The 12669-nt window shown below is 33.3% G+C and overlaps 1 protein-coding gene across 8 annotated transcripts in view; it reads right to left on the bottom strand.

The window, feature by feature from the left end:
* The window catches only part of LOC107561785 (low density lipoprotein receptor adapter protein 1-A-like), a 57444-nt gene that overhangs the window by 15987 nt on the left and 28788 nt on the right, over window positions 1–12669 (bottom strand). For all 8 annotated transcript variants that reach the window (XM_016246267.1, XM_016246266.1, XM_016246270.1 and 5 more), the window contains 4 exons: window positions 8939–9081; window positions 7092–7204; window positions 3379–3493; window positions 3103–3175 (listed from right to left, as the gene is read on the bottom strand). In XM_016246267.1, the coding sequence (XP_016101753.1) occupies window positions 3103–3175; window positions 3379–3493; window positions 7092–7204; window positions 8939–9081 (444 nt within the window). The remainder of the gene's footprint in view (window positions 1–3102; window positions 3176–3378; window positions 3494–7091; window positions 7205–8938; window positions 9082–12669) is intronic.

Below are 12669 nucleotides of genomic sequence, written 5' to 3'. Positions count from 1 at the left end.
CAACACCTCTCTCCCCAGTCTGGCAGGAACGGCTCGAATAGTTCCTGTATCAAATGAAGGCCCGCCTTCTGAAATACGAAATGTGCTGTGATTGGTTAGCTGGGCCAGTTTGTGCTGTGATTGGTTAGCTGGGTCAGTGTGTGTTGTGATTGGTTAGCTGGGTCAGTGTGTGTTGTGATTGGCATCACTTGGCGCCTGGTCGGGAAATGTCACACTCCTTATCATAGCCGCCTGCGAGCTTCAGTGTAAATATTGCGTCAATCACTTGGCGCCTGGTCGGGAAATGTCACACTCCTTATCATAGCCGCCTGTGAGCTTCAGTGTAAATATTGCGTCAAAATCAAATCAATTTGAGCGCGATTTAAACCCGGATGATTGTAACGACTCTAAGTTCGTTTGCCTTGGGAAAGCTAGTGTCTCCGACATAGTGATAACACTCGTTGCCTTCTCTAGTGCAGCTCAATCAGGTCTCGTCCCATTCGTCGATATTTGTGATATCACAAATCCCGGAAAATATGCGTTGTAGTCCAAACGAGTCATTCGTTGTAGTTTTTGAAAAGTGAAGGTGGTGATTGGAATTACCAAACTTATAAAAACATGTTCTGCCTTTCCTTCCTTGCTCTCATCACATGTGTCACTCTTGAATTAAACATTTAACACAACAGGATGCACAGACAGCACTATTCAGAGCCATCAAAACACAATGGAAATATAACTGTGTCATTTGTTTATATTTTAGACCCTGCAGTAAAACCCAATGAGATGGAGAAAAAAAAGTCTTGCCAGATGAACAGACCCTGCAACAAACTGCCAGGTGCAGAGAGATGAAATGAGTAAATCTCTACAGGCCTCAGGACACACACACACACACGCAGGCAGGCATGTTCAAACATGCAGTAAATTACATCTATGTTCTGCTGATCTGTACGAATGGACCTGCTCTATTCTCACTGCACTAAAATCTCTTTCTTGTCCTCCATCCCTGCATGAAATAAAGAAAATATACAGTCCCTTAAAAGCTCATTATTCTACAAGACCATGCCTTTTTAAAGTAATAAATACATAGTGACAGGATTGGGGGCGATATAGATTAAAAAACAGTAATATCTTGATATTTTCAGCCTTTTTGCAATATTCAAAATTCTCCAAAAATATGTGCTGTGAAACGGCTTTAAAAGAGTTTTTGTTGTTGTTGTTGCCAATTAAATTCAAAATGTATAATGCAAAAAGTAAACAGTGAAAAAAAACATTTAATATTATTTAAAAAGGGAAGGATCAAAGCAGATGAATCTCGATCATCAAAATTAACTAATAGTGTAAGTCTAAGGTGGAGCTATTGGCTAATACGACCAATGGCAGATGGAAGTGTTTCAGAAACCTGTTTGGAAACAGTCATTATTTTTGGACTTGTGTTTGGTGTCGCTAGTGGTGTGGAAATTACACACTTCAGCTTTAAGTATGACACATGTGGATTTGTGCTCCACAGCCCATAACAAAGAGAGAAAGAGTCAGAAAGAATGATAAACAAGAGCTGTGCTGGGATGGCTGAAGTTGTGTATCGTACCTTCTTTAGCAGTCTGCCAAAACTCAAATGCCACACGGAAAGCCTGAGCCACCGTTAATGTCACCGCCTGAGCCTGAGATAGATGGAGAAAAAGGGAAGAGAGGTGTCAACGCCACATTTCTTGTCATGGATAGAAAGACAGCGCATTGGTTTCTGTCTCTCTCTCTCTCTCTCTCTCTCAGAGGAAGTGTGGTCTTAACGTATAATGCTATTTATAGACTGAAGGAAAGACAAGGAGTGTTTCTGACCCACAGACACATGAACACACACTCACCACTTTCCTCTTGGTGCAGAGGTACGCGTGACACTCCAACGTTTCATTGCATTGACTCTGAGCGATGTAGGCGAACACTTTATCATGCATCTTATCAGCCGTGCAATATGATATCCTACAGACAACAAACAACATATGAGCAAAATCAATCTAAAGACAACCTATGTAAAAGTACAGTAAATAGTTCCTGAACAGTTATTATTTTGTACACTACCACTCAAAAGTCAATAAACGTTTTTTTTAAGAAATTAATACTTTTATTCAGCAAGGATGCATTCAATTGATCAAAACTGACAGCAAAAATGTTACAAAAGTCTAATATTTAAAATAAATGCTGTTCTTTGAACTTTCTATTCTTTAAAGGATCCTGAAAAAATGTATTACGGTTTCCAAAAACAAAAACAAAAAATACGAAGCAGCACAACTGTTTTCAACATTGATAATAATAATAATAATGTTCCTTGAGCAGCAGATCAGCATATTAGAATGATTTCTGGAGGATCATGTGACACTGAAGACTGGAGTAATGATGCTGAAAATTCAGATTTGATTACAGGAATAAATTGCATTTTAAAATATATTCAAATAATACATTTTAAATATAGAAAACAATTTTAAAATAAAATAGAATATTAAAATAGAAAACAGTTATTTTAAATGGTTATATTATTGGCAGCGGCTATTTGCACTAAGTGAAAATAGCATATTTTCTTAGCGATAGATGCTATTTACACTAAGTGCAAATAGCAATGGAATAAATTGCATTTTAAAATATATTCAAATAATAAATTTTAAATATAGAAAACAATTTTAAAATAAAATAGAATATTAAAATAGAAAACAGTTATTTTAAATGGTTATATATTTGGCAATAAGTGAAAATAGCATATTTTCTTAGCGATAGATGCTATTTACACTAAGTGCAAATAGCAATGTATTCTATTTACACTATGTTAAAATAACATGATTTTCTGCTATTTATACTACTTATTGCAAATAGTGGCAATTATCTGCACCTCAGTATTATAGTACATTATAAAACAGTATGCAGTAATAATGTATCGAGTGTTTTAATTCAATAATATATCAATTTTAATCTTAAAACATAATTATATAATTTTAATTCAAATTATTAAATGGATGCCACCTTATTGGGACAATAAAGCCCTCCCTACGTGCTCCACAGCCCATAACAAAGAGAGAAAGAGTCAGAAAGAATGATAAACAAGAGCTGTGCTGGGATGGCTGAAGTTGTGTATCGTACCTTCTTTAGCAGTCTGCCAAAACTCAAATGCCACACGGAAAGCCTGAGCCACCGTTAATGTCACCGCCTGAGCCTGAGATAGATGGAGAAAAAGGGAAGAGAGGTGTCAACGCCACATTTCTTGTCATGGATAGAAAGACAGCGCATTGGTTTCTGTCTCTCTCTCTCTCTCTCTCTCTCTCAGAGGAAGTGTGGTCTTAACGTATAATGCTATTTATAGACTGAAGGAAAGACAAGGAGTGTTTCTGACCCACAGACACATGAACACACACTCACCACTTTCCTCTTGGTGCAGAGGTACGCGTGACACTCCAACGTTTCATTGCATTGACTCTGAGCGATGTAGGCGAACACTTTATCATGCATCTTATCAGCCGTGCAATATGATATCCTACAGACAACAAACAACATATGAGCAAAATCAATCTAAAGACAACCTATGTAAAAGTACAGTAAATAGTTCCTGAACAGTTATTATTTTGTACACTACCACTCAAAAGTCAATAAACGTTTTTTTTAAGAAATTAATACTTTTATTCAGCAAGGATGCATTCAATTGATCAAAACTGACAGCAAAAATGTTACAAAAGTCTAATATTTAAAATAAATGCTGTTCTTTGAACTTTCTATTCTTTAAAGGATCCTGAAAAAATGTATTACGGTTTCCAAAAACAAAAACAAAAAATACGAAGCAGCACAACTGTTTTCAACATTGATAATAATAATAATAATAATGTTCCTTGAGCAGCAGATCAGCATATTAGAATGATTTCTGGAGGATCATGTGACACTGAAGACTGGAGCAATGATGCTGAAAATTCAGCTTTGATTACAGGAATAAATTGCATTTTAAAATATATTCAAATAATAAATTTTAAATATAGAAAACAATTTTAAAATAAAATAGAATATTAAAATAGAAAACAGTTATTTTAAATGGTTATATATTTGGCAATAAGTGAAAATAGCATATTTTCTTAGCGATAGATGCTATTTACACTAAGTGCAAATAGCAATGTATTCTATTTACACTATGTTAAAATAACATGATTTTCTGCTATTTATACTACTTATTGCAAATAGTGGCAATTATCTGCACCTCAGTATTATAGTACATTATAAAACAGTATGCAGTAATAATGTATCGAGTGTTTTAATTCAATAATATATCAATTTTAATCTTAAAACATAATTATATAATTTTAATTCAAATTATTAAATGGATGCCACCTTATTGGGACAATAAAGCCCTCCCTACGCCTATCTTAACCCTACCCGATACTTTATTTTCAACTTTTTGATTATTTCCTTCATTTTTATTTTTATGTGATATGAGATTTGAAAAGGGAGAGAAAAACGTTCGGTAAAAGGCGGATTCGAACCCAGTCGAACGTGTCAAAAAGACTACGGTACACGCTTTACCATCTATGCCACTGAAGATGTCAGCCGTCTTTTATAGTGTTGACCATCCCTATCACACATTTGTGGGTGGAGCTAGTGTAAATAGCCTCTGCCAACAAGGCGGGCTATTTGCACTTAATGTAAATAGACACTCCGTATATTATTTCACAATATTATTGTGTTTACCATATTTTTAGTCAAATAAATGCATCCTTGGTGAGCAACATCAAAAAAAAATCTTTAAAATTAAAATAAAAAAATACAGTCCCAAAACATTTTGAACTTTTAAACCTTTTTGCGATACATAAGTTGGTTTCAAATATCTGAGACCACTAGTGAAAACACTATTTTTCATTATGAGCATAATGAGTGAAAAGAGTATTTGGTCTGTTGTTGTTTTTTGCTGTAATTACAGCAGCACATGAACATAACCTGCTGATTATGTTCTCCAGCATGATCTGAGATGTTTCAAAGAGCACCTTGAGCTTCATCAGGAGCATGAACTGGAAGTAAAGTAGTTCACTTTATCAATAACACATTTTTTCTTTCATTTGGTCAGTGACCTAAATCCTAAAACTTTCTGTTTATCTCCCAGTTTAAATGAAATAGGGGAAATAATCCCAGACGGTCTCAGATTGGTCTCTATCCAGCAAAACACACCCACTGTCCATTATCCACAGCTAAATCACTTCCACACACACTCGTGTATAACAGACCATCACGTCACCTCCTCTGAGATTTATAATAAAAAAAACATGTACAAGCAGTGCCGAGTCCTCCATGTTCAACACTCCATCAGCATTTTGACAGAAAGCTGACCCACCAAACCATAACACACACCCACACACACAGAGAGACACGCGGGAGAGCTGGACTATGACTGCATCGTCTCTGGCATCCTGTTGACATCACTGTAATGTGCAGTAAACTCATGAACTCCTCCAGTGCTGATTTCTCCCCTCGGCCCTGAGTGACAGCTGGCTCAGCCTATCAGAGGCCTCACAGCAGCAGGGGCGGGACTAATGATGGATGACCACCATCTGTCCTGTCTCACATTTAAAAATTCACACACATACTGTACTTACAGACACTTATGAAAACTTTATCTGCCTCACACACACTTCTGTCTGACGAGGACCAGAGTAGTTTATCCTAATTTGAAAAAAAATAAAAAATAAAAAGTATAATACACTACTGGTCTAAAGTTTGGAATAATTCAGATTTTTTTAAAGGTTTTTTTTTTTTTTTAAAGGTTGTATTTACTTAATTGAAAATACAGTAAAACAGTAATATTGTGAATTATTATAAAAATTTTAAATAACTGTTTTCTATTTGAATATATATTTTGAAATGTAATTTATTGCTGTGATCAAAGCTGAATTTTCAGCATCATTCCTCCAGTCTTCAGTGTCACATGATCCTTCAGAAATCAGTCTAATATGCTGATTTTCTGAATATATGTTTACATATATTTTGCTATATATCAATATTTTGTGGAGACCATGATACATACGATTCAAAAGTTAGGATTAAGATAAAAATTGAATTTTATTCAGAAAGAACACATTCAATTGATCAAAAGTGACAGTAAAGAACATTAAACAAAGAATCCTGAAAAAAAATGTATCACCGTTTCCACAAAAAAGATTAAGCAGATTAAACATTCAACATTGATAATAACAAAAAAAATCATAATTAATACCTGAGCACCAAAAAAAAAAAAAATAATATATAAAATAGTAATTTCACAAAATTATTACATTAACATAGAATTTAATTTCATTTTGTCTGCACACATTACTTTAGAATTTGAGAGAAAATGTGCTTATTTGTCATGAAAATAATATCACAGTGCAAAAAATGTTAATGGATCTACACAGGGATCTACAATTTTAATTTCTTCATTTTCATTTTCAGAACATATTTTCTGATCTTTTTCTTTTTGATTTTAGGGTGAATTGAAACGTGGACCTGTTTTCATTAGAACTAGCCACATAATTGGAGCATTGCTGGTGTAATTAGTGTGGAGAGACCGGCTGGGCGACATGTTTATTCATCACACACACCACAGACGGCATCTGAGCGCACTGAGCGTGTGCAAGCTTCCAATAATAGCTGCGGTCCCAGATGAGGGTCAGAGAGTGTCTGTCTGAGCCTCAGAGACACTAAAACAGATCGATAGATGATCCTGACACAAACACCTCTCTCTCCCTCTGTCTGTATGAACAGAGTAATCTTCAGGTCGCACCGCTCGAAATGATGAATGGCAGGATTTCAGGGGGCATCAACAACTCCTTTCTTTTTTATTGCAAGACAGATGGGGTAGACTATCGAAAACCAGTGCTTATTCAGAACTAGATCGGTTTTTAAGTCAATGCTGTAACTGCTTTCTGATTTTCATGACAGCTGTTCCTTGAACATCTCCATTCGTTCACATTTAAATTTAAATACACATATTAATATATAATATAAATAAAAAATTGTATTGATATATTTTTTTAACACGCACACACACACACATATTCCATCCCTAGAGACAGACAGCACAGACACAGTATCAGACAGGGTAACATGACAAATAAACTCACCTGTATATGGACACATTCTCTATTAGCTGGTTTGATACACTGTCGTAGAGAACAATCCCTCGAGGAGAAACCTTCAGCGTCACCTTCTGAAGCTTCTTCCCACCAGCTTTAGCCTGAGAGAGAGAGAAAGAGAGAGAGAAACAGAAAAAATTGCTTTATCAAGCAGTTCCTACTCAAGCCATCAGAGCCAATTTTGAAGGCTTTCACAGAAGAGCTTATTGTTTTTTTTCAGCATCTTGTGCAATGAGCAGCATGTTTTAAAATATCTCAAATAAATAGAAAAAAATATATATTAAAATGGCTTTCTTTGATTAAATTAAAATAAATAAAATATAAATATTAGAAGGAAAAAACATTAGTTACTTATTAGAAATGTTTAAACATTTCTAATGTTAACATGTTAAAGCTAAATATAAATATGAAATATTATAAAATGACAAAAGCACAAACAAAACTACTAACTAAAGTTCAAATAAAAACTGAAAATGTCAAAATAAAGGTCAATTCAAAATATCGATAGATATTATAACCGTATATTATCAATCAATCAGTTATGTTTATTTCGGTCCTTACAGATGACTTTTCACAAAAAATAAAATAAATGCACATCATTTCCGAAAAAGTTAACATGTTAAAGCTAAATATAAATATGAAATATTATAAAATGACAAAAGCACAAACAAAACTACTAACTAAAGTTCAAATAAAAACTGAAAATGTCAAAATAAAGGTCAATTCAAAATATCGATAGATATTATAACCGTGTATTATCAATCAATCAATTATGTTTATTTCGGTCCTTACAGACGACTTTTCACAAAAAATAAAATAAATGCACATCATTTCCGAAAAAGGTGTAGGCAGAAGCCTTGCTTATTAAGCCTACACTTTATACATATTTAACGATGTACGTCACTTTTTCACTAGATTTGATAATACAAGATAAACAAAAGTTACATAATACACATTCCATTACTTCAATATGTTCATTAATACTTACACAATTTATTGAGAATGAGTAATATAATTATTTAACACCATGTTTTTATACATTTTCTTAAATTTGCAAAGTGAATTACATATTTTTACACAATTTTTGCATAGATTTACCCCTTTGACAGATATACACCTATTTTTAGCATTAGTTCTTGCCCTTACTTTGTTTTAAACATATACATTCCTCTTAGTTTACTGACTTTCTCTTATTTTGAATGGGTGTATTAATATATAATAAGCAATACTAAAATAACACTGCGTATAAGAAAAAAAACAATACAATGTACTAAATTAACTTGACTAAATTACAGCCTTGATGTATTTCCAAGAAAAAAACATTGTCTTATATTCGGGTCAGTACGGTCCTATTATTTTGATTTATGCCTTAGTTTTAGTTTGTACTGTTTACGTTTTTTAAAGTAATGTGAAATAGATTTTTGTATTTTTATTTATTTGTATTTATTTGTATTTGCATTTTGAATGCAATTTGGCAATTAAATACATTAAATGGGATTAGTTTTCATGGTTATTAATGTATGCAATTTCAGCAATAAAAATGTTAATTTATCTAAAAAGAAAAATTAGTTGTTTATTTTAAGAGCTCTATCTTATTATCTCTTGCATATTTAGTATTGCCCTTTAATAAAGAAAAATTACTTATCCGATTACTCGATTAATCGATGGAATAATCTGTAGAATACTCGATTACTAAAATAATCGATAGCTACAGCCCTAAATATTTTAGACCTCAGAAGAAAGTAGAATGACTACATTTTAAAAGGGCACAAGACCTTTGCCCTGTCATTCATTTCAGTCTTTCATTGGCTGGTGATGGTGTACGTTTTTCTTACTGTGGCAACGATTCTCTTGACAGCAGCGGCTGAGAGCTCTTCTCCTTTGGGTTCCTCCACCAGCGTCATGCCCAGATACTTCAGCTGAAAGACCATCCCCTCCAGCAGCGTCTCCCGCGTGTCTGTCCAGTTCTCTGGCAGCTCTGCACAAAGACACACACGGGATTAACATGTAGGCATGATGCAAACATGGCCAAAAACATGGCAATACATGCTACCCACACAAACACGCTCTTTCAAATGGGTGAATCTCATGAAAACATGTCCATGCCACATTTCACTGCTAAATAAAACGAATGAAAAATCATAAGAAATTATATTTTGGCAGGTTTATTTGTTCAGATAATGACCGTGTGTGTGTGTTTCTGTGCTGATTTGTAGTGTATCAGGTGGTCAAATATATCAACAACATGTTTGAGAGTTGAGTAATTAATGATAAGTTATATTTGACAAAAAGGAAATCAAGTTTGTTTTAGACCTTTAGGATCTTTGCATTACTTCCTGAAAATGAAACACTCAAAATTAAACAATTACTATATTGCATAATATATTTGATATAGAGTATATAATAATATAATAAAATATATATGTGACCCTAGACCACAAAACCAGTCACAAGGGTAAATGTTTTGAAATTGAAATTTATACATCATCTGAAAGCTGAATAAATATGGTTTGTTAGGATAGGACAATATTTGGCTGAGATTCAACTATTTGAAAATCTGGAATCTGAGGGTGCAAAAAAATCTAAATATTGAGAAAATCGCCTTTAAAGTTGTCCAAATGAAGTTCTAAGCAATGCATATTACTAATCAAAAATTAAGTTTTAATATATTTATTGTAGGATATTTACAAAATATCATCATGGAACATGATCTTTACTTAATATCCTAATGATTTTTGGCATAAAAGAAAAATCTATAATTTTGACCCATACAATGTATTTTTGGCTATTGCTACAAATATACCCCAGTGACATAACACTGCTTTTGTGCTCCAGGGTCACATATATATTTTAAAACAATTAGAAAAATATATAACATTACATTAAAAATTACTGTAATTTACTGTAACATTGAATAAATATACTGCAACACTTTTTGATTTATTTATATCTATTTGAGTAAACTATAGTGAAAATTAAATACATTCATAAAACATTGTGTATAGGGTGAAAGGGGGGGGTTGACCAATATTTACATTTTAAAAACAACAATATTCACATTTTAAATGTAAACAACCATGTTTACATGTAAATTAAGGTATTTTAACATAGTTTGCTGTTTTGCATAAACTACTCAACTCTCAAACATGTTCTTGACATATTTGTGTGAATGCAAAAGAGCACAGAAACACTGAGCATGCTCATTATCTGAACAAATAAGCATGTTAAATACTAAAGCAACTCAGTGAATAACAGGTGAAAACATCTGCATATGAAACACATCACACAATCCTTCATTAAAACACAGTCTTCAATCAGGTCTTTCATCCACTGCTCTTTGATCCACACCTGCACAGGACAGGAACTCATGTCCACATTTACATGCAGCCTTATAATACTATTATGGCAGTACTGTGATTAAGTTGGAACTCATGTCAACACATAACTGTGTTCATATACATAATAACAGTAGCCATATCTTCACTCGGACTACAGTGTGCATGTGCTACACACACACAAATTGGCTCTTCTTCAGCGGTTCTTTAGGGTGGTTGAAGGGAACCCCTTTTACTGCTATTTAGCACCATTTTTGTTTAGAGTGTAGTGTTGCATGCATGAGTTTCAAAACATGGCAGAACTTTTGGAGTTTATGCTTATAGCTTTATGATCGTGCGTTTTATTGATCGGATTGATCATAAACACCTGAAAGGAGATGTTGTAGACATTTCTGACAAAGTGAAAACCGGTTGCAGGACAAAAAAGCAGCAGAAATGAACAGACCTTCTGCATTTAAAAAGAACATTTTGTGTTTAGCAAACGTGTCAAAAAGCAGTAAAAAAAAAAAAAATCAAATTTCTTTGTGAATAATCAAACCAATGGCAAGACACAAACATACTGTACATGATTCCCACTGACCGGATCCACACACACTCTGCAGCCTTCTGGAACAATCAGAGGGACAGGACAGCAGTGATATATCATCATTAAAGGAAATGAACAAGATAGAAACCCTCAAACTGTTGATAGGAAAGAGGAGAGGCAGAGGAGAGCGAGGAATGAGAGATGAAGTGGAGAGAGAGAGAGAGAGAAAGAGAGAGAGATTTGAAGGGTGGAGTAGAGAGGAAACAGAAGTGAGATTAAAGAAATCACATCTGCCCTGTTTACAGCTCCACTCATAAACAACCTTCAAAGGGAATATTGGCCCAAGATCTGCTGCACGTTTGTGTTTGGATGCATCTGCAAAAGTAACCGACTAATATTTCATAAAACATCATCTCAAATATTGCCTCATACCCAACACGTTCATTAATACACAGCGGTCGGATAAACATCAGAGGAATGAGAGAGAAGCGTTTCACACTACAGCAGGGGTATCTTGGGTAATGTTTACAATGATTTAAATGCACTTTTCATTTGGCCTTTTAAGTTTCCTAAAGAGCGTGTCATTAGTCGGGTTTTGTATTCCATCAGTACCAAAAAACATTAGAATCAAAATTAGAATCAATCAAAATCACTCATAAATATTCACAGAAGTCTTTGTGTGGCATCTTTATATATTTAAAGGTTTACTCAAATCTATGAAAGTAAAAATTGCTGTTCAACACTTTGTATTGATATATTAGTGCATACACTCTAAAAAATGCTGGGTTAAATATAACCCAGCGCTGGGTTAAAAAGGGACAAACCCAGCTATTGGGTTGTTTTGACCCAAATGTGGGTCAGTACTAGATAACATCTACACAAGAATTTCACTCCCATCCTCAAACCAGCAGCTCATGTTAAACACTGAAACACTGAAACCCTGACAGTACGCGAGTTACATCATATCAGCCGCTCATTATCACAAAATAAACAAAAACCTTGGAACTAGTATAATTTATATACTTTTATATTTGAATTATATTTTATTGTTAGATTTTCTGTTTTCAAGATTTTTAAGTTATAAAGATAATTAAGATTTTTTATGTTTTTGAAAAAGTCTCTTATGTTCTCCAAGGCTGCATTTATTTGATCAAAAATACCATAAAACAGTAATATTGTGAAATATTATTACAATTTAAAGTAATTGTTTTCTATTTGAATATATCGTAAATTGTAATTTATTGCTGTGATCAAAGCTGAATTTTCAGCATCATTACTCCAGTCTTCAGTGTCACACGATCCTTCAGAAATCATTCTAATATGCTGATGTTTATTAATGTTGAAAACAGTTTTTGTGGCTTAATATATATATATATAATTTTTTTTTAAACCGTGATACACTACCATTCTAAATTAGCAGTTAGTAATTAGTAAGTATGATTTAAAAAAAAAATCTTACTTTTTTTTTTTTTTTTTACCTTTTGGCCACTAGTGTAGTTTTTGTTTTAGATATTAGTTAGTTTTAAGTTATTTTAGTATTTAACTAAACAAAAATGAGAAATACTGCCTTGATAACTAGCTGAAATAAAACGAATGTAGGTTTTTATTATTATATATATTTTTTTCCCAGTTAATGTTTATTTTTTAATGTTTTTTTTTTCAACTAATGAACATGTTTTTTATGGTTTTAGTTTTAGTTATAATA

Source organism: Sinocyclocheilus grahami, unplaced genomic scaffold (genome assembly GCF_001515645.1).
Source record: "Sinocyclocheilus grahami isolate Dianchi unplaced genomic scaffold, SAMN03320097.WGS_v1.1 scaffold791.1, whole genome shotgun sequence".
NCBI lineage: Eukaryota > Metazoa > Chordata > Actinopteri > Cypriniformes > Cyprinidae > Sinocyclocheilus > Sinocyclocheilus grahami.
This window is presented reverse-complemented; position numbering and strand designations above follow the sequence as displayed.